This window comes from Gossypium raimondii, chromosome 11 (genome assembly GCF_025698545.1).
Source record: "Gossypium raimondii isolate GPD5lz chromosome 11, ASM2569854v1, whole genome shotgun sequence".
Lineage (NCBI taxonomy): Eukaryota > Viridiplantae > Streptophyta > Magnoliopsida > Malvales > Malvaceae > Gossypium > Gossypium raimondii.
This window is the reverse complement of record NC_068575.1, coordinates 60,811,355-60,839,228: the sequence shown is the minus strand read 5'-3', so window position 1 is coordinate 60,839,228 and position 27,874 is coordinate 60,811,355. Positions and strand designations below refer to the sequence as shown.

Below are 27,874 nucleotides of genomic sequence, written 5' to 3'. Positions count from 1 at the left end.
ATAGTAAATTTTGATGTGTTAAAAATTACTTTCAGAGTTAGTTGTTATTTTTTTAAAATAATCTCGTTATAGGAAATCGTTTGAACTGTATTCACCCTCAAGTATATGCTTCAATAGGAATCACTTGAGTAATAAAGTATATTACATAGTCTGTTTTAAGGATGAATGACTTACCCATTCAGTGACTTTGGCACTGGACATTCTAAAAATGGGTACTATCAGATTAAGTGAATTTAATAATAGACTAGTTCTTATTTTTAAGATTAAAATAAAGATACATATTTTTATCATTTAATTCAATTAACCGTTGTACTTATGATGAAATTAATTGATTGATAGAATAAGATGCCACTCAACTAAAATATATAGATATTTTAAATTAAGAAATTATTTTACATTTTAATGCGCTAACTAAATTGTTATCAGAGAAAATGAATTAAGTGTGGAAACCAAGTATATTATTAGAAGATTTTGAAAGGAAAAAAGGACATCTGCTTACGCAGAAAGGCTACTTTAAAAAGCAAAGAGCAAGGAGTTTACAATAAGCCGAGAGCAAAAAAGAAAAAAACTGATGGAGATGGTGCCTTCAACAATGACAGAGATGTGGACGACAATGGGTTCAACTATTGCCAGTTTCATGTTCATATGGGCTATTATTCGTCAATATTGCCCTTACGAACTCCGCCGTTACTTCGAAAAATACACTCACACCATCATGACCTATTTCTCCCCTTACATCAAAATCTCCATCCACGAATTCACCGGCGATCGCCTCAAACGCAGCGAGGCTTACGTCGCCGTTGAAGCTTATCTCAGCGTCAACTCTTCCAAAACAGCTAAAAGGTTAAAAGCCGAGATGGGAAAAGACAGCAACAACTTAGTTCTCAGCATGGACGAATACGAGAAAGTAACCGACGAGTTCCGAGGAGCTAAAGTATGGTGGGTAGCGAGCAAAGTGGTGTCAGCTACTCGGCCCATGGCGTATTATCCCGAACAGGAGAAAAGGTATTACAGGCTTACTTTTCATAAACGGTACAGAGAGATGATAACCGGTGCTTATTTAGAACATGTAGTGAAAGAGGGGAAGGAAATTAAAGTGAGGAACAGGCAAAGGAAGCTTTACACGAACAGTCCTGGTTATAAATGGCCGAGTTATAAACAAACCATGTGGAGTCACATCGTGTTTGAACATCCAGCTACGTTTGGAACAATGGCGTTGGAACCAGATAAGAAGAAAGAGATTATTGAAGATCTTGTTACGTTTAGTGAAAGTAAAGAGTTTTATGCTAGGATTGGTAAAGCTTGGAAACGTGGGTATCTTCTTTATGGACCACCAGGGACTGGGAAATCAACTATGATTGCTGCAATGGCGAATTTGTTGAATTATGATGTTTACGATCTTGAACTCACTGCTGTTAAAGATAATACTGAGTTAAGGAAGCTTTTGATTGAGACGACGAGTAAGTCTATTATAGTGATTGAAGATATAGATTGTTCACTTGATCTTACTGGTCAAAGGAAGAAAAAAGGCGGGAAAGCTATGGCGGATGATGAGAAAGAGAGGAAGGAGGTAAAAGAAGAGAGTAGTAACAGTGGTAACAGCAAAGTGACGCTTTCGGGTTTATTGAATTTTATTGATGGGCTTTGGTCTGCTTGTGGTGGGGAGAGGTTGATTGTTTTTACTACTAATTATGTGGAGAAACTTGATCCGGCATTGATAAGACGGGGCAGGATGGATAAACATATTGAGCTTTCTTATTGTGGGTTTGAAGGGTTCAAGGTGCTTGCTAAGAATTATTTGAAATTGGAAATTCATCCATTGTTTGACGCCATTGATGGGTTGATGAAAGAGGTTAAGATTACTCCTGCTGATGTTGCTGAGAATCTTATGCCTAAGTCTCCATTAGATGATGCTGAGAAATGTCTGTGGAGCTTGATTCAGGCTCTTGAGGAAGCTAAGGAAGAAGCTGAAGCTGCGGCTGCCAAGAAGGTTGTAGAGCAAAGTCAGGATGGTGGTGGGGTATGCAGTGAAAATTGTTTGGCAGAGAAGGCTTCAGAGTGAGCCAAATTCCAGATTGATTTTTAGTGGATTACAGATTCGTGGGCGTGATTGTTAGAAGGGATTCTATTTTAGCTGTTAAAAGCAAATGGTTTGTGAGCGCATCAGATTGGAATTTATTAGTGTTAATAATAACATAAGCTGTTTTATTTAACAAAACTTGAACATGCTATGGGTGTTCATTGACTGTAGGAAAACAAGATGCATACTTACTTACATACATCAATGGCAGAAAATTTGAAGTACTGAATGATCAAAAGGAAATTAATGCATTCACACATACATATCAATGGGTCCTGGACTATGTCTATGTATGCAAATTGAGGTTATTTGTAAATTTTAATAATGCGTATTAAGATGGTATTTAAACTAAAATATTTTAAAGTACAATTAACAATATTTACTCTCAAATATTTATTATTTAAATTACTATTCGTAGTATTAACTCTTAAATATTTATTATTTGAATCCATTTTACTTTTTGTAAATAATGTATTCGGATAATAAATATCTAAAATTGCTTTACTTTTATGGATAATAGATTCGGAGTTCATTATCCGTTGTACTCGAATTCAAATAATTTATTTAATTACGATTCGAATTTAGATTATAATACTAGTTCATTCATTCTTACATAAGCAAAGTCCAATTACTTAGTAAATAAAAATTTTCAAATAGGAAAGTGACTAACAAGAAAGAAGATGAACATAAAAATAGAAAAGCAAGGTCTCCTAAACTGTCTTTATTTAATTATAGTTTTGTCAGTTAACAAGGCAACAATTTGATCAGTTACGATCAGAATGTGCCCAAAATTTAAACTGGTTGATTCTTGCTTCACGATGGCAGGAGCTACGGGCTTGGCTGCCATTGTCATGGTTGAGTGTAAAAGCTTTGGTTTTGCTTTTGGGGGCAGCAGTCTCCCTTCTTACTCGAACTGATGCAGGGACCTAAAACCCCATTAAAGCTTGAATCAGAATATGAACCCAATGCATTTGACTATAAAAAGTCAACAAACTCAAAACTGAATCCAAAATGACCTGAATTTAAACTCTATATAAATTAAGAAAAAAATTATTTAATAAAAATAATGCCTACAAGGCTATAACACAAATTTACAAAATAAAACTAGTAGTAAGGAAAAGGTTTTTTACAAAGAAAGAGAGGATGGTGGATGATAAGTGGATAGGAAAAAATTTTTCCAACTAACTTCGATGCCTCTCTTAGGCTTCCTTCATCTCTACGTTTGCACCTGGATGTTGCTTTTCCAAGTTGCTTCCTTTTTTGTATAGACCTAGATATTGCTTTCCCAAGTTGCTTCCTTGATAATTTTCTTTTATTGGTTTCTTCCAATTGGCTTGTTTTTTTTATCATTCCTGAATATTATTCAGATTTATTTCTTCAATTTTATCTAAATGTAATGAATTGATTGACAGTCTTGGTGAGTTCCAATTTTCCCACGTATTATTGATTTCTTCTATCATGTATGATGGAAAATCATCAATCTCCGTGTTAGCTATCTTTTTTAATAGTTGAACGAATTCTTTATTTCTATCATCCTCAGTGTATCAAACTTCAGTATTATATGCCAATATTCTTCTTTCATCAATCCAGAGGCAGTAAGAGTTTTGTTGAAGTAAATATTGGGCTTTAGTTATTAAATCTATTCCTGCTCGGATATGATAATAACTGAGATTATTGTAACACTTGTCAATATTTTTTGTCAAGTATTATTTCTCCTCTTTAGCTGCTGAAAGGTTAGGTCCTCCAATCATTTTTTTAATAATCCAAATTTGATATGACTGATAAAAATTTTCTTTTTTGGCTATGCCAATAAGACTGCTAATTTCAAGATGAAAATAATAATAAAAATCATCTTTATATACCATACGTAATAACATAGCTTTAATAAATGTAGAAAAATCTTTTAATAAATGAAAAGAAAAATCTTAAACTGTTATTTCTTTAACAAAATCCCATTCAATACTACTTATATCCAACGATTCATGATCAAATCTAAACTTTATATTATGGAATTTTTCATTTAAATTGTTAGTGAAAACATAAGCTTTTAGAAAATATTCGAAAAAGCTTTCTAAAATTGAGCTTGCTAGTTGCAAATAGCTCCATTTCGTTTTGTAAATATTTCTACAAGCGAATATTCCTAGCCTTATTATATAAAAGAATCTAACATTTTATTTATAACCGGTTATTTGTTCTCTTATTAATAAAATATGAAATATATCAAGAAGATTGTTTATCTCCTTAATATTTAAATAACTAAATTCTAGTTCTTCCCAATCTCGATATAAAATGGATTTTAATAATAAGTCATGAGCTTCTTGTTCTTTAGTAGTTTTTTCAACTAAAAATTGTGAAAGCTTAGTCAGAGCTCTCCTGTAATTAGCTCTTTGCTCAATAATATGAGTCTTCCATATTTCATTAACAAAATTATATAATCCTGATGGTAAACCTGGATTATAAAAATATTTTATTTCCTAAATTTGTTGTGGTTTCAACAAATTTTCTGATGCACAAAACTTTTCTGCTCATTTTATGATTATAGCATAACTGGCTTGGTATGCTGAATTTGAATCTTGAGACCAAGGTAATTGACTTACTAGTTGTGGCGTAAATGATAATTGAGTTCTAACTGGTTGTCTTACCATTGGATATGGAATATAATATCCTCGGTTAGGATAAAAAGATACTTGAGTAGGTATTGTCACAAATCCTTGATTAGGATTTATTGATTTGAAAGTGTTCCCTTTGTTAGGCCTTTTATGAACAATAATCCATTCACCGACTTTTTCTAGAGGTTACTTACCTCTGCCCATATGGCCTGCTAAGATAATTAGCAATAATATTGTCTATACAGAAAAGGAAGCAACTTGGGAAAGCAACATCTATGTCTATACAAAAAAGAAAGCAACTTGGGAAAACAACAAGCAAGCTCAGTCAAAAAAGGAAGCAACGTAGAAATAACCATGTCAAGAAAAAAAGCATCAAATCAATGATGAGACATCATCCTTATCAGAAAAACTATGCGGGATTCAAAGAAAATTAAACAGAGTTAAAAAATTCTCCTATAAATAGAGATGAAGGAAACCTAAGAGAGGGATCAAAGTTAGTTGAAAAAACCTCTCCCTATCCACTTCTCATCCACCATCCTCTCTTGATATCTACTTTTATCCACCATCCTCTTTCTTTGTAAAAAACCTTTTCCTTACTACTAGTTTTATTTTGTAAATTTGTAATATTATTTTCCATTGTGATAAAATAAGCAATTACTATTTAGCATGTATAAATCTTATATCTAAAAGTGGAGCAATGATTATATATGCACAAATATCATATAAGACTTATATTCATGCTACTATGCCATTTTTAATATGTAGAAAGACAGCATATCTAGAGAGGATAGAGAAGAGCTTACCTGAGCCAGCTCCTTGGAGGTTGAGTCATCTGACTGTAGAGATATTTTCTCCCCTTCATTTCTGTTGGTGCCAGACAGAGGGGGCAGCACAGACTGCGGAAGGGGAGGAGGTGGAGGCAGTGGAGGTCGAACTGTAACTTGCTCTTTAGATGGGGAACCAGGTGGTGGTGGTGGACCAGGGGGAGAAGGCAAAGGAATACCCAAGTTCATTGTGGCAGGCTTGGGTGGCATAGGAGGTGGGGGTGGTAGAGGCAAAGAAGCAGGAACATCAGAGGCATCCCCTAAGTCCAATTTACTGGTATCTGGCAAAGGAGGAGGAGGTGGAGGTGGTACAGCTACAGAAGTATCCTCTAACTCAAGTCTGTGAGGAAGAAGCAGCGGCACTTGATGATGCACCAGACAAGGGAATTCTAGGTCCTGAAGAGAAAACCAATAACAGAATCTAAGATTGAGTAAAACCAGCTTAAGTGTTTAAGTCAGAAGAAATGGAAAGAGAACTGTGTTTCAGTAGAAAACAGATCAAAGATGAAATTATCAGACCTATTGATGATTTGTACATTGGTGGTTTCCCAGGTGGTGGAGCCCCTGTAGGATTCCGAGTAGGGTGATAATAAACAGAGTCCTGCAGATAAGGAAAGAAAAAAGTAGTACAAATTAGACTCCACATAAGCAGGCATAAAAATGTAAATGTAGAAGTTAATCGATTGATTTGAATCGTACTTCAGGTTTAGGATGCTTCGCTCTCTCATCTTCTTCTGCAGTTGTCCTTCTCCGAGGAGGCCACAAGTGACTGCAGCAGAGATAAACCATAGTTGGTAAATGAGAATTTTGAAGATGCTAAGACTGAAGCATAAAGGAACATGCCAATGATATCATAAAGAGAACGACTACCTGAACATAACAGGGGTCTCACCCTACTCCTTCATTTTATCTTCAAATTCCTGAGCAAGGGATATTGTAGTTATCTCATGCAAACAACAAATTCTAATAGATGGCAGAAAAATCTTAAGCCAGTAATTATTTCTTCAAAAACAGTTCCAATTATTAATCACTTAAATTATTAACTTCCTTTTCTTTAAAATAAGGTTAAGTATGTCTTGAAGTTGTCTCTTCTTGTGTGTTTTCTTGCTTTGTCTAAAGCACCTTCAGCCTCTGTAAAAACTCAACAAAGTTAATGACTATAATTGGCAGATCACCAGACTGCATTTCAAATTGAAATTAGTAAAGAAATACCCAATTATACTAGTGAGAACAAGGTGAACTGCGGAAACAAAAGGCTGAGTACAGGAATACATTTCTCAAACTGATTATAATAACCCCATTCAACCTTACACATGGTTAATCCCAAGCTCAAGGAAATATCTGAATGCCACAAAGATAGTTACTGAGACCTCCTCGAAAGAAGGATAAAAACAGAGTAGAAAATCAGCTAGCATTTAAGGCTTGTTCTGTCTTCTGCATTAAAGTACAGTCCTAAAATTTCCCAAGGGAAAAAATGGGTACAGTCCATTGCAAATAAAAATTCCTAATTTGAAAACATAACCATCTCCATTAAGCTCTGCTCATTTCAATCAAGTGCTAATTTGCATCTAAACAGACTTTAAATCATCAATAGATCGTGATCGTGAAACATCATAATAGAACGACTTACTCATCATTTCTAACTTCTCAATCTGCTCCTTGAATGCCTGTGCATTCTTCTTCAAAATCCCTACCTCTCTCACCTTCTTTCTTTCCTTGTTCTGTTAACAACTATTAAAACATTAAAATATAATAGAATTCTAAGCTGAAACAATCACTTACATTTACAAATTCTGTTCCAAAACAACAAAATAAAAATTAAGCGACATTATTATGTTCTATTTTTTAAAAAACTTCCAAAAGCTTATTTCAGACAGATACTAACATAGAAGCCAATAATTCCCCTCGAATTCAACATTGTTCTTTGCAAATTCATTCGATTAAACTAACTAGTAAAATAACAGCAAAAACCTAAGCCATTCAAACTAGGTGAAATCGTTTTGCATTTATCTTCATTCAAACAGGCAAAACGAGGAACGAAATCGATTTTCTTTTTTAAATAAAGAAGAATTAAGCATCATTGAAGTAAAAAAGGGGGGGTATCAAGTCGAAAGGGCGGAATTTACGTATTTCAGTTTCAGTAGGCCGAGGGGGCAGAACGGGAAAGAATAGTAATAACGACGATCAGCAACGAAAACCCCGCTTCGGAGTTGGGAGAAGTGAGTTTTGTGGCGATGGATGTTTTTGATTTGTGAATTGCTTGTAATCGGGTTAAAAAATCAATGTTTTTCTGTCAATTAAAATTTATTTTTATATAAAATTTTTACAAAAATTAAGTTAAATAGAGACCTAACTATGTATAAAGTTTTTTCATCGACTTCTAATGTATTTTATATACTTTATGCTAAAATATTGTTAAATATAAATATTTAAAAAATGAAAATTTTGATGGACTTTTTGGTATCGTTAGTAACAAAGGTCTAACTGCACACAAAAATGAAAAGTAACTGCTTGTATATATAAACTCACAAAATCAAACAAATATTTAAATAATAATCCTGACCCTATTTATACTATGGTTTGGGTCTAATTTAATAGTAATACCATTCATTATATTTGCAACTATAATAAAAAAGGTAAATCGAAATATTAATCTCTCACTCGAATCTTCTCTTGAATCTCTACTGAAAGAATTACCAATTGCTTCTCGAGATACTTAAGAATCCCTTGATCTTAGAAGCACAATCTGCCTATAAAACCTCCTTGTTCGAAGAAACAATGCGAACGCAATGAGGAATCCAAGCAAAGCAACCGCTGCCATGATGAAAAACGATAACATGAAACATTGAGTGCCATAGCACGAGTTGTCTTCACCGGTTGCCATTTTGTCATAAATGTACCCGATGATCCTCACGGAAAAAATGTAAGATCCAATTGGACTAGCAATGGCAATGGTGTTGAAAATGGTGCCCATGTGTCGAACACCAAAAATCTCAGACGTGATGGTCGGCATCAACGACCACTGTGAGCCGTAACAAATGCCTACCATGACTGAGCCTATGTACAAATTTCCAGGAAAGCCTGAAGCGACGATCAAGTGGCCAAACGTCAATGTGGCTAGCGTAATAACCATGAACAACGGCCTCGCCCAACCTTTGTGCAACATTATGTCCGACAAAAACCCCGCCCCGAACCGACCAAGGAAATTCCATATGCTCCATAAAGCAACCAAAGAAGATCTCTCAATGGTCGAGTAACCAAGAGATTGACCTATTTGGCTAATGTTGTTTATAGTCGCCAAACCCGAACCCATTCCACATATCATCGCAACGAACAACAACCAGAAGTTCACAGTAAGCATCGCTCTCGATAGATTCATATCAATACCATCTTCTAGGTGATCATTTGATAAGTTCTCATTCGAAGACGAAGCAACCTCCTTAACTCGGTCCGGTTCACCAGGAATCTCGTGGTACTCTCCATATTTGGTTGGCATTGGTTCTGAATCGTCCATCAAAGGACTCGTTTCGATGGAAGGCCTCTCGGAATCCTTGTGGGCTTTGGCTGCAATTCCAAAAGGTGAGGCAAGTAAAAGGAGTAGAAACATGAAGGTAATGATCCGGGTCCATGATGGAAAAGTGAAGACATTGTCCAATATTATAACGACCATGAGATAAGCGGCAACGACCAAAGCACTGGACGAGAAACCATTTAAGTGCTTCTTGTCATCGACCGTGGTGGTTCCATAGATTTTGACCAAAGGCATGAGCAATAGGGAGGTCAGAGTGGGAGTGATGGCAAGGATCAAAATGTAAGCGGTCGGGTCACCCTCACATAACGTGTCGTAAACTTGAATCAGAATTGCTCCACTCAAACCAAGAAACCCCTAATATCACGCAACAGCAGAAATTGTGTGAATTTCAGAAAGTAAAAGGTTAAAATATGGGAATTTTTTTATTTTTCATAAATTTAAAATTTAGTCCCTTTATTTTTTAAATTTTAATATTTAAGTTTAATTATTAACAGTGTTAAATATTTTTAAAATAATGATAATGTGACACAATCTTATAATATCAACATCATCAAAATTTTTATAGGTTTTAAGTTTTCGAGTTTCAACCATTTACATTGGATATCCCACTTGTCTAGGTTAAAGTATTATTTTATTTACATTTAATTTATATAAATAAAAAATACTATTTTAATATTTTAACAATGATAAAGTGAATTTAATTGTTTCTTGGACAAGTCGATTGAGTTTTAATTCAACTGATATAAATATTATTGTCAATACAGGAGAACGTGAATTCGAATTCACTAAAGCATATTATCCTCTTATTTATAGATTGAGGAGGAACTGGGTAATTTTAAGCATTTTATAAAAGAAAAAAAAGGACAAATATGAATGAAATTATTTAAAGGGAAAGAAAAATACTAATAATTTTGAACAGAATGTTAAAGCCAACGATCAACTACATCCAGGCAGGATGTAGACTGTAAGGTGTTTTTTTTTTTTACAAATAGTTCTTAATTATTATCCATTAAATTGATTTTCCATTTTTGTTTTTTCTGAAATAAATAGGAATTATCTGATTGGTGTTGAGCAGCGGCAACTGACATGGATATATAGTAGGCAATTATTATATTTCGTGTAAGTAATATCTTTCTTATGCTGACGGCCGATATTTTTCTATACTTCTTTTTTTGTACGTTTCAAATAATGATTTCCTTTAAAAATATCTATGGTGACTAAATTATGAAAGAAACATAAAACAATAAAAGGAAATACGAAAAATCCATGGCTCTTATCGTACCTTCATAATCCCCACGATGGTCCCACCAAATCGATGAAAATTTTCAACGCCACTAACCACATTTGCCGTATTGAAAAATGTTTGCGCATGAGCTGCCACCAGCATGAACAAGCACATCAACGGCACCGGCGGCTGCCGGATTAACCCCACCACGGATGCCCATATCAAGAAATACCCAACGAAGCATTGGACGGCGCCGGCTACGTGGACCACCCAAGGACCAGTAAGGAGTCTGGTACTGCGAGAGGTGACGGTGGCGTAAAGGAGGCCGGAGAGGATACCGGCGTTAGCGCCTATGTCTTTGAAGACGGAAATGGTGTCCAGAGTTGATTGGTCGTAGGATTGGGATGATTTGAGGACCGGAGAGTAGATGCCGAAGGTGTAAGATGCACCGCTGGTGCACTGAATCCATATGCTCGCCGCCGTGGCTATCCATTTGGTGTTGAGGAAACTCTCCATGCAAAAAAAAGAAAAGAGAGACAATTAATAATCTGTTGTTTTTGGAAGATTTTGGTGTGTTTTGCTGAAGTTTAATATATATATTTGAAATGAAGGCTCCTTTGGGAATGTTTTATGAAGAGAAATGTATGTTTTTCTCAAGGTTATTTTTTATTTAAGGGTTTAAAGAAATTATAACAAAATATAAAGAAATTTGGAAGTCTAATTAAAATTTTAAAATTTTATGATTAATTAAAATTTTCAGAAAAATTAAAAAGTACATTTATTAGTCGGAAACAACTCAGCAAAATAATGATCTCTGGTCCTTTAAAAACTTTCAATAAAAGACATAAAAGAAAATTAAAGCAACAAATTGAAAATGAATAGATGATGATGAAGTTAACTGAAACTAACTAATCTGAAAAAGCTTTAAATAGGCGTTAAATAAATTAAAGTGATAGCAACATAAATTTATTTATCATTTATATATATATAACTTTTTAGTTTGACGGAAAACATTTAAAAATTAAGTAACAAAATATATATTTTCAAAAATTTTAATGATTAAATTATAATTTTTTAATTTAATGATAAAATAAAATTTTAGCTTTAATTCGGTAACTATCAGTTTACTATAAATGAAAAAATATTTTTAAGTGTAAACGAAATTATTAAAAATAATGTAGGTATCAATTAAACAAGTTTAAAGTGTAATTTTTTATAGTAAAATATATAGCCTATAGGTTAGGAGTAGGATAATGATATACTTTCTATTGTAAAATTAGGCTATTTTACCCATTTGACAAAATCATTCTTGCTTAAAATATTCACCAAACATTAAAATTAGATTATGAGAAATAGATGGTCCACATTCGACACCATCTTTTCTATTAAAAATAATTTTAATATTTTAGACTTTAGATGATTAACACCCTTTTATCTGATTAAAAATATTTTATTTTGGGCAGTGGTGCTTGCTAACAAATGGCTAAAATCACCTAACAAAAAATTGAAAATACTGCAACATAACCCTCCTTATTTTCTCATCTTTTTTATTTCCCAAGTTTAATTACATATTTTAAAACAATATTCAACTATTTGTCATATTTTTAATTATTATTGCATCACTCACATCATATTATTATTAAATTTAAAAATTAATTTAAAATATATTGAACTACTTATCACATTATTATTAAATATTAATTTTTTTGTTAAATAAGTAAAATAGCCTCATATTTAAGGTTAGATACAGACCACATATGGACATGAATAACCAAAATATCTACTCAATGACAGCAATGAAATGGACGTCACAACCACTTTTCGATTAAAATTAAATTTACGGAATTTGGAAAAATGATGAAAATTTTAATTTTGGAAAAAGAAGTTTATATTGTAATACCAACGCATTTGTCATATTCTCATATTACATATAGTCTTCTTTTTTTAACGTATAAATAAAATGTTAATATATTTTAATGCATTTAAATTCACGTCCTCTTGTATTGTCACCGATGTTCATACCAATCGAGTTAAGATTCAACAGGTTGCGACAACTAAAATTTACATTTTAATACAAATACGTGAGGTTTTTCTTAATATAAATTTTATATTTGATGCACCGTGAATAGTTTCATACATTAATTATAAATTAGATAACTAGGCATTGTTAAAAAATAAAAATGTAATAGTAAATTTAGTTGTTAAAATTTATATTTTTTTTATCAATTCGGTTCTTATTTTCTTAAAACTAAATTTAGTCTTTAGCCTTTTAATAATAGTCGAATTCGACTATTAACCTTTCAAGATGACTCGATTTGTTTTTTTAACAAAATATTGATCAAAATGTTAAATTTTAAACATGACAGACCACGTGGCAATCTACACGTACTTCATGCTATTTTTTATATAAATTTTAAATTATTTATTGGTATGACATATAAAACAAATAGTATCATTTAGCTTGAAGTACTCATGGGTTGTCATATAGGTTACCAAGCCAATATTGTTAAAAATTTAATGTTTTAGTAATTTTTTGTTAAAAAACGATTTTACTGCTTTTAAAGTTTAAGAGCCAAATTTAGCCTAAAAGAATAAAAATCAAATTAACAAAAATATATAAATATTATAAGCTAAATTTGATATTATACCAAGAATAAATTACTTTAGATTTATTTCATATCTTTTAATGTTGTATCAATATTTAATTCATTATTATATAGTATGATATATTCTCATATCAAAATAATTTATTTATATATAAAAAGCAAAAACATATATATGCTTCTTTTTATGCACATTTTCCTTCTTTTCTTTTTTTTTTTTTAATTTTAAAACTGGAGGTTAGGATTGATAATGTAATAGGACGGTATAGATGTTGCTAAATCCATCACCACTTCACAGTTGACACATTTTGTTTCATCACCCGTCTCGCTCCACTATAGATGTATAATATTGAAATCTAGTATCATCTCCGCTCCACCTTACCCTACTCTACCCTACATTACCCCGTTCCACTTCAATTTGATTTTTGCTGTTTATCTTTAATATTTTTAATATTTTTGAAGCCAATTAAATAATTAAACATAATTCTTCAAAAAAATATTTGAACACAAAATATATAAAATTTTCTATAATACATTATTACATTTTTACACTTTTAATACTTATATATTCAAAGGTAAAAATTTACCGTAGCTGATCCATACATGCTGTCTAAAAAAAATCTACTCCATATAAACCAAACGGGTAAGAAAGATCATGATATTCCTATAATAGCAGTTCTTTTAGATAAAAGATTTGAAAATCCAATAAAAGCACAAGGTGAATGTGTAAGAAAGATATGTACTTATCACTTTGTCTTACACATTTTTTTTTTTGTTTCCTCTAATTCAATAGCTATTATTTAATTTGCCAAAACCAATCATTTCATCATCAATCTAAAAAACTATTTTTTTACAAATAAAAGACCCTTAAAATATTTAACTTTATTGCTAAAGATTATTCGTGTACGACACTAAATCACGTAGTAATCTCAAATGGAATAATTTCCATTCTAGTCTTTTGTAATTATTATTTTTTTCCTAAAGGGCTAATGGTTAATTCTTTAATTTATGCTAATTTTATCTTTTGATTAACAGATATATAATTTTCATTTTACACACTTCAAATGAATCAATAATTTAGTTCAAGTTTTTTATAGCAATAGCTTTTTTTTTTAGATTTTAACTCATAAAATTTTACAATTTTAATTTAACCCTAAAAAGTTATTACGTAAATCTTTCGTAAAATAAACTCACTCTTATAATTTATACGTGAAAGTAGGAACTAGGAAACTCGTACACGACAAGTTGAGAGAATTCTTCTTTTAAGAAAAAGAGTTAAAATATACTCATGTCCTTGTACTCTTTTTATGTTAAGAATTTAGTCCCTTTATTTTTATTTTAAGAAATCCAATATCTCTATATTTTAGATTTAAAATGTAAGTTTAATTGTTGATAATGTTAAAATTATTCAATTAAATTTGGGTTCATAACATTACCTTTTGTTACATGACTATCAAGAGAGTATTTTATTATTATTTCAAAATACTATACTAATAAATTTAACAACATTAATAATTGAACTCTAATTTTAAATTTTAAAAAGAAAAAATAAAAAAAAAGTACAGGGACTTGAGATATATATATCCTTTGAGCTGCGACGCTGACTCGACGTCTTGACCATTAAGAAAATAAATCCAAAATGAATATAGTTTTCAATAGTCATTATTAAAAGCTTCAACTTTGAGCTACGTTTGACCCAAAAAAACAAACGAACTTTGAGCTATGTGATTTCGTATAAATAAAATATTTTGTAACACAATATAATAAAATATATTGTAAATTACAAATATTGGACAGTTTTTAATATAAATATATAAAAATATTCAAATGATATTGGAATAATTATAAGCATGCACCACCTGATAAGATCTAAACATTAAACAATCAAAGAAAATTTAATAAAATGCTTCAAATTGCCAAATTGGATGTCTCTTGTCAGCTTCGTGTCACCGGGTTCATGATATGGCTGCTAATCCTTATCCATCTCCACTACTATTATATTATTTATTATTTAATATGTGATATAATTATTGGCTCAATTGACATAGATATTATTATTAACGTAAGAGGATGTGGATTTCAATATGTTGAAACGCGTTATTCTCATATTTATGAGTTGAGGAATGACTAATAGTAATTTTAGGCATTGTGTCAAAATGAACAGATATGATCAGAACTTATAATTAAATGGTTCAAAAAAATGATATAACTGCTTACCAAAAATTATATTAATGGTCTTTTGTTCTTAATTAATCAAATTAGATGATAATATAACATAAATAAATTTTTAAAAATAAATTCAAATAATTCTTATATATGTTATCATACAATATTCGATATATCAAATATATACATCTAAAATATTGTTTTATATTTTAATGTTTGTTGTTATGTCTTTGATTATGAATAATGAGATGTCTTATCCTTCTATCAAATCTTAATAATTTTAAATATATTGAAAAATCCTATAGAATAGATCTGTTCATGGTCGGGTCACTTGGCTAGAAGGTTCGCCCAAAAAGTAAGAAAATTTAAGTAAAAATATTGACTCGAAAAATGAGTTTGGACAAAAAAAAAATAGGCCTATTTAGAAAACGGGTTAAGCCTCAAGTAAGTTTTTTTTTTTGCCCAAGCTCAGCCTAGGTTGAATTTGCAAAAAAAAAAAATTGTTGTTTTGCTGTTGTTTTCTCACAGTTTTGTTGTCATTTTACTATTTTGTTGTTATTATTTAGATATTGTATAACTTTTATTTTATTATTAATTTTGCTACTATTTTAGAGACATTTGTTTGTTAAGTTGTACTTATCTTAGTGTTATTTAAGTATAAAGACTTTTTTTAATTAATTTTCAATTTGTTCGAAATAATTATTTTAATATATTTAGTGTTTTTTAATATTTTATATTTTTTAAATTAAAAACATGTTTGGTAAAAAAAGTAAAAAAAAGCTTCCAATGAAAATATATTTGATTTTTTTATAATTATAAAAACATAAGAACTAAAATTTAAAAATCATGCATTTATATGGATTTGGATTAGGGTAACAAATTTGGTGTTTAAAATAGTTGAAAAAATATTTTTGATATTTTTAAATTTGTTATAAGATTTATGTTCGATATTTGTTCTTCTCCATAGTTCGTGAGTGATCCTTCGTTTTCTATAAGCATACTTGCTTATTAAGAAGATAAGCGCATCACTTTCTCACTTTAATGAGAAAAGTGTGGTAGGACTTGTCACTACACCCTAAAAAAGAATTTTTAAACTAATTAAAAAAATTACACATATCATCTTGACATGGCTGGGTATATGATAATAATCTATACCAATTTTAAACTAATTAAAATATTTTTAAAAAAATTGTAAAACATGGAATCACTAAAGCCCAGAAATGTTCAACTCTTATTCTAGCAGTGGGATGCACTGTATAGAATATCTAAACTATGAAGAAATGAAATAAAAGAATGTAAGTTGCAGTACATAGGCTTTCTTTTCTTTTTTCTCTGGCTGCTATATTTTTCATCAGTGAACACTAGTGAGACTGAAGCAAGCAGCAGCATTCTTCAATTCATTATTGGGAACAAGTTCAATTGCTTGTGTTGTTTCTTTTGCTGAATCTTCACAACTGCACCATTCAAACCCACACCATCAATCCTTAAATCCCAATTTAATTCACACACACATATGATCATATATATATATATATAATGATTACCTGGAATCATAAGGTTCTTTAGAATGAATAAAAAATTGTCTGTCATCGATAGTATCGAAGAAAGGATGAAGTTCATCGTAATCTTGAACAACTTCGTGTTGTATAACTAAAGGCTGCGTGTTTGAAACCAACAGCTGAGATTGAATTGCCATTAATGGATTATTCTCATTGCTGTTGGAGCTGCTGCTATTGTTTGTAGCAAGAAAAGGGTGTTGAATCCACAAAGAATTATTATTACTATTACTATTACTACTACTATTACTATTATTTTTATTATTATTATGGTCCTTAGAATCTACGTAAGAAGAGCAATAACCAATGTTATTACTGTTAGAGTAGGAATGTTGCATCGAAACCGGCATGTCCGATACGGCGGTGAGAAAATGTAGACCGTTCGTAGGCGGTGCCATGCCTAGCTCTAGTTGCGAAGGCACCTCGTGGTGATGTTGTCTATACACTTCGAGTTGTGAAAGCACGGAGTGGAATTCCTCTTCGAGTAACTGAATTTGGTAATAAAGCTGACGGATGACACCCAAACAGCCGTAAACGGGGAACTTGTCACGAACATTAGCTTGGTATTTAATAGAACGCATGGCTTCGGCATGTTGAGAAGGATCTAAACTTTTAAGGATTTTAACGATGTTGCTAACGCCGAATAATTTGTGGGCGTTTTGGAAGACTTTGGTTTGGTCGGCAGGGAAATAAGGGGCGAGGAGACATTCGGGGATGCATTTTCGCCTTTGGTATTTGCAGGCGGCGCAGGCGCTGGTGGTGCCACTTTTGAGGGTCATGTTTGCATGGTATCATTAAACAGGGTTAACTGTGGGGGTGAAACACTAAACGGAGAAGAAGGAGCAAAGAAAATAGGGGAAGGGGGGAGTTGAAACTGAAAATAGGGGTTTCGAAATTTGAGGTGAAAAGGTCTGATATCAGCGGATTTGGTGGATGTAAAAAAAAGACCGAGTAAAAAAGAGAAAAGGCGTAATGGAAATGGGAAGTTGGGTTGGGTTTCCAAGTGTGTGACCGTTAGCTTAGGGGACATATATTGGGGAATTTAGGAGAATTCTAATTTTAAGGGGCTGCCTTAGGTTTAGGGTTGGGTACTTGTGTGTCACAAGTGTCGACGGTGGGTAACTTGGCAAGCAGCTAGTGCAAGATTTTAACGTTGAACCTTTAATAAATAATTATATATAACACGGTAAGATATATGCGAATGATTCTTGCATTTTCCTTTAATGAAGCATCATAAGCTTACTTTTAATTATATCTTATATTTGAAATTAAAGTTAAAATTTATTAATATATATTTATTCAATATTCTAATTTAAAATTTAAAAAGTTTGATTGTATCTTATATTTAATGATTTAATCCATTCACTTAATTTTCAAATAATCGCATGTTTCAATGATTATGATTGTAACTTCTAGTATAATTGTAGTTTTTAAAAATAAACTGTGTATTTCAAATGAAAAACAAAAAAAATCTTGTTAAATCCAAAATGGCATCAATTATCTTAAAATTTAAAAAAATCAAAATTTTATAGTTACATAAGTATCAAAATATATTTTTTAATATTGTCTCCTGCTTAGAATCATGAATCCAAAAAATGGTAAATATCCTCAATTCAAATTATTATTATGGTGAAAACATTTCAAATTATTTTAATCTCACATTAAGAATAATAATGAATAATAGTTTATATTTATAATTAATTATTCATTAACATTCATAAATAATATTTATCATTGACAAATAACTTTGAAATCCATAATGCAATAAAAATTTTCTATTCGTAATTATTATACAAAAACTCGAGAGTGACCCTACTTAGTTCATAAAACCATGATTGAAGAAAAGCATCTACTAAATTCTCAAAAATAGTTACAAATACGGCAATGGTTGGTAGGAAAATGAAGAGGCAGTGAATGGGTGCAATTTCTTAACACAGATGTATGTATATTTCAAAATAGCAACGGCTGACAACAAAATTTTACTATAAGCTGAAATATCATGAGTTGAACACCGTAGGGTCAGGATGTTGACCCATACTTAACCTTCTCTTCAAAATATATTGGGGGAAACCGAAAAAAAAAAACCATCTACAACGGTTTCCATATCTAATATCTTCCCCACTTATAATTGCTATATCCTCCTGTCAACAATCCTTGCTGCATTACATTCTCATTCAATAATGCCATTCATGGCTACCCATTCATATAATATTTCAGGGGTCTTTTTCCCCCTCGACCGGAGCCACTTTATCAGGAAGTTCCAAAATTCTTTGGTACATCATATCTTCCCTTAAAAACGACTTCACTTTCTCCTACAAAAACTCAAAGGAGTCCCAAAATTCTTCCCTTTCTTTTATACATCACAACTCTGGATTTACCATAACAAAACATCTCTGGCTTTCCTCTGGAACCAATTTTTGCATATTTTTACAGTATAAACTGCAATGTGACTATGAACAACACTTCACTTGATAGCGAACCGATGCCAAAACCCATGTTAAGCCCAATGCTATCTTTGTGTATCAAATATTATGACAAGATTCAACAAAAAATTCTTTAGTTTACAGCTTCGAAGAAAAGAACCTGTGGTTGCAAGCGCCCCCGTTCACACATTGTAAGAACATCAGCCCAGCTACCAATTACCTGAACATCAAAAATCAGTTTTGTAGTACCAGAGATTAGAGAATACACTGGATGACATGACATGCCATACATCGATAATAGAACACAAACTTACCTTGACAGTTTGGTCATCATACATAACCCATCTTTCATGATCATGACTATAGGCAAAACAATGATAATGTTGCCCATAATAGCAAACCTGAGAGTTTAAAATCAAACCTTAAAAATAATGTCCAATAATCACCCCTATTTCTGCATTTTAAAATTTGTACTCCAAACTAAAACACAAACACATGCAAAGAGGAAAATAGACTGCGCATACGTACCACAGAGACCAAGTTATGCTTATTTTTGGGATCAATACCCCGATAAAGCACACTGATATCTATTTCATTAGTTAAGGCAGCCAGTGTTGCTGCTATGTCATCAGCACTTTCACATGTATTCTGCCAACCGAGAACTGCAAGACCAAAAATGATAATGATTTTAGAAGTATAAACCACTGAGTAACCAAGTATAAATTCATTTAATAACTTCAAGCACAACCTGTTGTGAAAACATGTGGTGGATTTGAGAGAATGTGATGGACATAGTTGAGCTTCCCACAGCCACCAGCCTCTGGATCACAAGCTAATTGATGGTTCCTCTCCACAAGATTTAAAAGCTCATCAAAGGAGCTTTCTTCACTCATAACCTGAAAGGTAAAAAAAACTTTGTCAGGAATAACCAAGAAAAGAAAATTGTTCAAAAGGAGTTCTAGAGTTTTTTCTCCATGCACAAAGGATAGACACCTTCATTGTTCGCAGTGCACTGGCATTTATGTTATGAAAGAAAGTAGTGTATTTCAAATGTCTGGACTCCACACCACAACTGTAGCAATTCATTCGTTCAAAGATATCCATTCCAAAAAGAGAATGCACTGTACAAGCACTATTTGCACAATCCCAAGAGCCCGTGCAGTTGCTGTCTGTAGAATCAGCATCGGAAACACTTGAAGCAGAAGTAAAAGACCGATGAAGGCAATCAAATATTACGGCCAATACTTCAGAAGCATCGTTCATCTGACCCTGTAAATTGCTACTATCTTTGTCAAATCTTTCAAACATAGACATCCATCTAAAATCGTAATTATAGTAATGATGGGATATCTAACAATTAGAAATGCGATGTAGAATAAACACTGAAGTTACCTCTTGGAAAAAGTTACTATCTGGATACAAGTTGCTAAGGGCTATTCTAAGTGATGTAGGGGCTACTGGTTCTCTCCATGCATCACTAGATGCAATGTTCAGGGCAGTGAAAATTTCATATAGTGCGCAGATAACACATGGATCTCCCACATGAACATGATCTGATGCTGATCTCCGCAAGAATTCATCACGAAACCGTCTCAAGTGCCACAATGACTGAAGTTAATGCCAAAGGCAGCAAATGATTAGAAAGGGAAGATTACATAGAGGGCCAAGTTGAAGGACGGTGGGCTGAAAGAGACCAGGAATCACAGTATGAGAAAAACTAACCTGTATAATAACATTCAGAAAGCAATTATATTCGCCAACCTCATTCAGCAGACCCGTACCAAACACTTCAGTTTCTTTCAAACCTTCACCGGAGACCTCATTTGGTGAGACACCATGGGTTTTTACTTCCGAAGGTACCCTTTCTACTGCTTTCAAACTTGAAGCCAAGGGAAATCTCTGTTGTGCTTGGTATGTGTCTGAAAAATGACAATCACAAGGTTAGAAAGCTGCTGAAGCAGACCATCTACTCAAGAAAAATGAAAATTAGAAACTTAACGCCAAGACCATGTTTAACAGTATGTGCAGCTTTGCAGCCAAGCTGCAATCAATCATAAAGAACAACACTACACAACAGAACTATATTACAGTAAGGAATACCTCTGTTACAACAAAAAGTATCAGTCCAATTTATAAAAGTGGAACTTATCTCAGCAACTGACTGCCAAATACCGGTACACTTGCTAGAGTTGAGCTACAACTACCAAGTTAAATACAAATGCATGCATGTCAGATTATTCATGCACCTACACAATAGACTGCCAAATACAGGTACACTCAATAGAGTTTAGCCAAAACTACAAAGTTAAATACAAATGCATAACTAGGCAGCTCATTGTCAAAAAAATTTCGCACATTAGCCAATCAGATTGAGGACGCCAACACTTAACCTTTGCAACAAATACCCAGGAAAAAGTGTTTCGCCTGAGTTTGTCTCAACAAAAACTGTAGAAAAGCATTATTGACTGCAAAATATTCCTTAAAGAAGAACAAAGATTTTTCTTTTACCAATAAAAAATTCATAGGCGAAATCATTTTAAAGTCTGTTCATGAGATGCTAATGAGAAAATGGGTGAGAATTTACAGAACATACACTAAAACAGTTATATGGATGACTTGTTTCAAGATACCTAATCTCCAGTACAAATTTGCAAGTGTAGGGAAACAATAAGAAGCATGAAAAAGTAAATGCGGTAAGGACATTACCAAGACTTTGGCGAACGGCCTTCTTAAGGTCTGCTTGGAACCTTTCTTCGTCATCTTCCTCAGCTTGCAGTTGTCTTAAAGTCTTTGTACCACCTTCCCCAGATACAGGAGCAACTGGTTTTACAGAAACACCCACATCGACTTAGTTCCCAAATGGACAAATAAATCAGAAAAGCAGCTTGCCACATAAAAACTAACAATAATAAAAAAATAGTAACACAAATTCACAATGACAGATGGTCTATAACCATTATGGTACTGTGATCAGAGCAGAATGTGGAATGGGATAGCATATAATAATGATTATATTTCCTCATACAACTTCATACACTTTATTCCTTGTATTCTAAAGCTTAGATACTCATTTCCCCTCTACATAGTATAGATAGATAATAAGAGAATGCATGTGGAACAGGTTAACATATAATAATTTTTGCAGCTAACAAAATTAAGCAGGAAAATGTAACTTTCCAAAAGAAAACGTGGCAAGCATTATATCTATACAACCTCATACTTAATTTTGTACCCTACCTAATAGTATAATACAAGGTAGTCAAAAGAATATTTTGAATAAGCAAAACAGAAAGAGACGATAGGCCAATATTATAAGGATAAGAGTGTGGGTGCATGAGCACACATGTCTAGACTGGATATCCAGTAAATTAAAAAGCTCCAGCTCATCAAACCATAGATTTAATGTAGCATCAAAATAAGCTTTACCACTGCCAATGGGGCCACCATCAACATATCCAACTTGTTCTTCCACGTTGCCATGAGAGATTCTACCTTGAATGTTTTGATTTTCAGATGACAAGACTTGATACTTCCCATCAAGAAATTTGTTGTTACCCTTATGACGTCGACCCTTTCTTCCTGTCCATTGATTACTAGGAAAAAAACCATCATCTGGGACAGCACCCTTAGTGCCGGATGTAATAGAAGTCACTGGCACAGCTGAACCATTGGCAGCGCTCATTGGTATGCTATCCAATTTGTTTGTGACCCCGCTCCTCAGTGCCAAATGTTGCTGAAAAGAAAGTTTATAAAGTTTTCTGATTATCTCATCATAGTTCCTATAAAGGTAACAGCATGAAGCACGTCTTGGCATGATATCTTACCAACTTTCCATCTCATCATGTATAAAGGAAAGAGTCACCAACATAATGCTCACCTGAATATCTAGATTACCATCATCCAAACATGCATCATGCAATCCATCAACCGCTTTCTCTGCATGTGTTTGAATAGTTCTTGTATTTTGCTCAGCAAGGTGCTTCGGTTTAGCCCCATTCTCAATCCATCTTTGATACTCCAAAGTCTCCTCAAGCATCCTTTCCTCTTCTTCGAGCTCTATTTTTCGTCTAAATTCCTCTTCTTGCAGTTTTAAGTCATCATTATTCACAGAAACAACTTTAGAATCTAGATGGTCACCATCAGCTACCCCGGAACTGCAAGAAACACACATGAAAATGCACATTAATATTAAACTATACCAAAAGGTACTATCACCACTTGCAAAGAGAAGAATGATCAGAATAGATAATGAGAATATGCAAATGGAGAACAGCAGGAAATATACACTTGCTCAGCAGTCTCATCATTTAGCATATGCAGCTCATTTCCACCATAACCCTGAAACAGTAAGAAAACATTAGACCTGCACCATGGAACATGCAATTTAAGTTACTAGCAGCTGAATATTAAAAAATAAAAAGTAGCAATACCTTTGAATCCTTGGATTTTCTGAACTCCTTGTTCTTTTTCTTATCCTTGACTTTCTCCTGAGAATGTCTGGAATTACCACTTCCTCCTCGAGCAACCTTCTTAGCGTCGCGTGCAAGCTCTGCTAAAAATGCTTCTCTCGCAGCATCAGATTTCTCAGTAGCATTTTTCTCAGCCATGTCCTCCAAGTGTGCCTGAATTTAAAAATGATAAATAAATAGATAAAGAGCATATCATGACATGGCATAGTCTATAAGAAATACACATAAATCCAATTAGCTTAATACAAACCCTCAAGTATGATTTCACTAAAGGCAGCATTATTGACTGATAATCATGTGCAGATACAGACTCAAGTTTGAGTTCCAACTGCTGCATCCCAGTAACGTTTCGCATAATTCGTGCATCGATTTTGCTTAGCTGCTTGACAAAATGAAACAATTAAGAATAGCAGGTTAAGAATCAATTCTTTATATTGAAAGTTGCACCTAAAGCAAATGACAGACCTCTAGAGATAATTGTTCCTTCTGTCTCTGAATGGCAACTTCTATGTAGGTGTCCGCTTGATGCAGATAATCCTTAGCTCTCCAGTCATCATCTTCCCCAGATTCCAAGTCACACAACTGAGAAGTCACACCGGCATAAGTATTCTCATAGCCAAATTGATTGATATTCAGTGCTTCTGCTTCTTGCAAAACATTTGTAATAGCATCTAACTCAAATCTACTGCTAAGGAACATATCATCACTCTCAGTCTCAACAAGTTCTTCTCTGTGCTTTCTAAGGACAGATTCGTAGCTTCGATGAACAGATTCAGTGGCAGTCTCCCTCTTCTTACCTTCTTCAAGACAGAGATCCTCTAAAGCTTGCAATGCTTCCTCGTAGCTCATATGGTCACATTTTCTCTCACAGAGACTCTGTAGGTGATAAAACTCCTTCTCCAGCATCTGGAGAATTTCTAGTCCTTGCTGTGTTTTCTCTGCTTTCATGTGTACCCATGATGCCAATTGATACTGACTTGAGGAGCCTGAAAAGATCCAGGACAGCAGAGCATCAGCATCCTGTACAAACTCATTTCCATTGCTACCTCTGGACTTTGCCAGGGCAGAACCTTCTATTGCTGCATCAGGCAATAAATGTTCATCCAAGAGGAGACACGAAGCATCTGCATTAAGAACAATCTTCTCCTTAACCTCAAGAATCTTAGTAGCACCATTCACATCATCCACAGGAGTAGTCTTCTCAGAGTGTCTAGCCAGACCACAAGAATGAGATAAGTCCTGCAGGAATTTGAGAACTTTTCTAAGCTGTGTAGATCCCAGAAAACAGATACACATGGGAGTTTGATCTACACCATGATTTAGAAGCTGAGAACCAGAAACCAGACTCTGCAACTCATCCATTGTGAACTGTATCACCTTGTTAAGATGGCTAGCAGCAAGGTACTTATGTCTAATAAGCAGTTCAAATGTGGCATGAATTCTTTCAAGCAACTTTGCACGCTCAGCATCAGCCACTGTTGGCCAACTATCAACAAGGGGATATGTTACAGAACCCTTGTTTCCATCGCATCCTTTGCACTCAATGCTAGAAACTTTCTCACAAGCATTACCCTCTACACTACCACAACTGTAACTAACCCCAACGTTTTCCTTTGCAGGAGATGAATCCCATGCATCATCAAAGCAATCATTACACTGCTCATTACGGTCCCCAATCATTTTAATTGCAGCAGAAATATCCAAAGGATTCCAAGAACAGTTAAGGAGCATCTCTATCCACTCACTATCAATACTCTGTGGCAACACGTTCTGCATTTTTGGTATGAGGTTCCCCATATGCTCCTGAACAACATGCTGCATATGAGACTCTGAATCCGCAAATTTTTCACTACACCTACAACAAACCCAAAAGTTCCAAGTCTTATAAGCCTCCGCAAATTCTAAAGCCTCTGATAAGACATCACTTGCCAATCCATCTTTCACCAAACCAAAATACGCTTTGATGTCACTAACCCTAATTCTAAGCAGATCTCTCTTCAAGTCAATGCTCATTGAATTCCAATATGACCGAACCCAATCTTTCCTTTCAGCTGTAGAACCATTCTTCCTCCTCCTCCTATCTGCTCCTCTTTGCCCGCTTCCTGAAGTTAAATCCAGTTCATTCTTCTCGCCCTTGCTTTGCAACTGCGGTGAAGAAGAAGCTGCTTCAGATTTCTGCTGCTGCAACAACCTAGCAGCAGCAACTCTAACCTCAATTTCTTTCCTTCTTTCTTCTGGTGTCTTTGTAGCTTTCTTGATCTCATTAGGCCTTCTCGATGGCACTAGCCTAACCTCCATTGGATCATCAGTCACTCTCCGGACCGGAATAAACCTGAATTTCTCTTCTCCACTCCCCAAATTCTTCATCCAAGTAGAAATTGAAGCGATATGTGATTTCTGTATCAGCGACCTAAGCTCACTTTGCACTTGCAAAATCCTCGCTTCCGCAGTTAATGTTTGCTGTTGACTTTCTTCTTGTAAGCTTTCTTTAGAGGGATCCACCGGATTCTCAATGGCCAACGCGCGTTCGCATTCTTGAACCACTTCTTCATACTCTTTTGCATCGTTGGCCGTGTCATACAGTAAATTAGCATAAAAATGAGCAAATTCGATGGAGTTGGGCGATAACTCTACAGCTTTTCTGGCTGAATCTATCGCGCTTTTCAAATGCCGATTTTTAGCGTTAGGGTCATCCATGATGGACGCCACTTTCAAGCACACCGTGCCTTGAACGCGGTGAACTAGAGCGGCCTGAGCCGAGTTCTCGTGACGAGTGCACGATTCTTTCATCAACCGAAGCGCTTTCGTATGGTTGCCACGTCGGAGTGCCGTTAGGGCTCGCTCACAGTCAGCCTTAACCACAGACGACGAAGACGAACCATTCGATTCATCCGGAACACCAGCCGATACCCCGACCTTCGCATTATTCCCACTCAACTCAGCTTCACCTGAATCATTAACGACATTCACCAGCGCCGGCAACTGTTTTGAGCGCGGAGCAACGTTCTTCTTCTTGTGCCCCATCGATTATTATCTCAATCGAATCAACATGCATAAATCTTTCTTTTTCTTTTTTCTTTTTCCTTTTCCTCTTTTCTCCTTGTGCTTTATCAATATATTTCCAGAGAAAAGATTTCAGAAAGAAAGAAAGAAAGATGAACTTACTGGAAATGCGAGGGATAAAGTGGTAGATTCAGAAAGGACGGTGATGGAAAATGATCGGCGATGAAACCGAAGCGTTAAAATAGCTTCGTAGTCGTCGTCTTCGTCTTCTTCTTCTCTAAGAGTGTGACAGACAAAGGCACCTATTCCATGGAAGGAAGAGGGTGAGACTTTGATTCGCGAGAAAGCTAAAATGGGGATTAACCAATTTTAATTTATATATAATTAATAACGATTGATTTTATTACTTAATGCTAAGCCCACTTTCCTTTTTTTTTATATATATATTTAACATATACATGAACCAATAAATTTATTAGATTTATTTTGGCTTTTTTCGTGTTTAAAATAGTAAATATTATATTTCATTATTTTTATATAATAACTATGTTAAAAACAATATAATTTTCAAATTAAAATTATTTTTAATATTAATTTACTTTTTAATTATAAAAATGAGAAATGTTATACGTTGTTTAGAAGGAGATGTGAAGAATAATAGAATATAAAATTTTCAGGAAAGGTGAAGCTTTTCACACCAACCAACGAAGGGTAGGTGTAAGCAATTTAAACTTTGTAAAAGAAAATATTAGCTTTTTATGATAAAAAGATATTATCTTTTTAATTATTTAATAAATTAATTCGTTCATGCATAATTTATACATGTAAGAACGAAATGATGTCCAAAATTCTAAGTTTCAAATCCAATCCAATCTATATCTTCTTAATTATATAAGAACTAATTTTAATAATAATAATTAATTTGTTTTTAATTTAATATATATGAATTAATTTATTTAAGTTTTTAAGTAAAGAAAACCAGATGTAATCCAACCTCTAATATAAAAGCCTTCATCGGGATTAATTAATTTTAATTTATATATAATGAATAATAAAAAATTTATTACTTCATGCAAATTCTCACAAGTTTTGCATGAGATTTATTTTATATATAATAAAATCTAAACCAAGGTAGCAAGTGATGTTAGTTGTTCAAGTCAATTATTTTATTATTTATGATTTTTATTATTTTATGAGAGTTATATTTAAATGTAATTTTAATGTATGAAATACAATTAATACATTCACATTAGACTTTATACACAGTTTTTATTAACAAGCTAAAAATATTTAAAATTAATAATTTATATATCATAATATTAACATCACGTCTTTTTCGCATTAAGTTTTTTTACAATAAAATTAAATATATAAAATTTTAAAT

At 33.3% G+C, this 27,874-nt stretch overlaps 5 protein-coding genes across 6 annotated transcripts; 1 reads left to right on the top strand and 4 right to left on the bottom strand.

Moving 5' to 3' along the window:
• The first annotated feature begins 497 nt into the window (after positions 1–497).
• LOC105802022 (hypothetical protein) lies at positions 498–2,343 on the top strand. Its single transcript, XM_012633422.2, has one exon. The coding sequence runs from the start codon at positions 572–574 to the stop codon at positions 2,060–2,062; it is 1,491 nt and encodes a 496-aa protein (XP_012488876.1). The 5' UTR covers positions 498–571; the 3' UTR covers positions 2,063–2,343.
• A 317-nt stretch (positions 2,344–2,660) lies between these two features.
• LOC105802024 (protein EARLY FLOWERING 5) lies at positions 2,661–6,828 on the bottom strand. The gene is given in 8 exon segments (XM_052623719.1): positions 2,661–3,006; positions 5,493–5,849; positions 5,851–5,909; positions 6,033–6,114; positions 6,213–6,282; positions 6,384–6,433; positions 6,636–6,692; positions 6,778–6,828. Coding segments are annotated over 8 exon segments (888 nt in total). The 3' UTR covers positions 2,661–2,844.
• Positions 6,829–8,010: 1,182 nt separating this feature from the next.
• On the bottom strand, positions 8,011–10,952 carry LOC105802021 (protein NUCLEAR FUSION DEFECTIVE 4). The gene is made up of 2 exons (XM_012633421.2): positions 10,328–10,952; positions 8,011–9,399 (listed from the first exon to the last, which is right to left on the bottom strand). Exons 1-2 carry the CDS (start codon positions 10,784–10,786, stop codon positions 8,230–8,232), a joined length of 1,629 nt encoding a protein of 542 aa, XP_012488875.1. The 5' UTR covers positions 10,787–10,952; the 3' UTR covers positions 8,011–8,229.
• A 5,438-nt stretch (positions 10,953–16,390) lies between these two features.
• LOC105801416 (LOB domain-containing protein 27) lies at positions 16,391–17,408 on the bottom strand. Its single transcript, XM_012632719.2, has 2 exons — positions 16,584–17,408; positions 16,391–16,493 (listed from the first exon to the last, which is right to left on the bottom strand). The coding sequence occupies exons 1-2, from the start codon at positions 17,372–17,374 to the stop codon at positions 16,391–16,393; spliced, it is 894 nt and encodes a 297-aa protein (XP_012488173.1). The 5' UTR covers positions 17,375–17,408.
• An 895-nt stretch (positions 17,409–18,303) lies between these two features.
• LOC105802026 (uncharacterized) lies at positions 18,304–26,839 on the bottom strand. 2 transcript variants are annotated; one of them, XM_012633425.2, is made up of 14 exons: positions 23,953–26,839; positions 23,738–23,866; positions 23,449–23,640; positions 23,304–23,356; positions 22,896–23,172; positions 22,445–22,751; positions 21,725–21,838; positions 20,741–20,937; positions 20,411–20,626; positions 20,012–20,287; positions 19,767–19,914; positions 19,547–19,680; positions 19,333–19,419; positions 18,304–19,238 (listed from the first exon to the last, which is right to left on the bottom strand). In XM_012633425.2, exons 1-14 carry the CDS (start codon positions 26,509–26,511, stop codon positions 19,152–19,154), a joined length of 4,776 nt encoding a protein of 1,591 aa, XP_012488879.1. In that variant the 5' UTR covers positions 26,512–26,839; the 3' UTR covers positions 18,304–19,151. The 2 variants fall into 2 exon arrangements, with proteins under 2 accessions (XP_012488879.1, XP_052479473.1); XM_052623513.1 differs by lacking the exons at positions 18,304–19,238; positions 19,333–19,419; positions 19,547–19,680; positions 19,767–19,914; positions 20,012–20,287 and having other exon boundaries at positions 20,558–20,701; positions 20,780–20,937.
• Between the last annotated feature and the right edge of the window lie 1,035 nt (positions 26,840–27,874).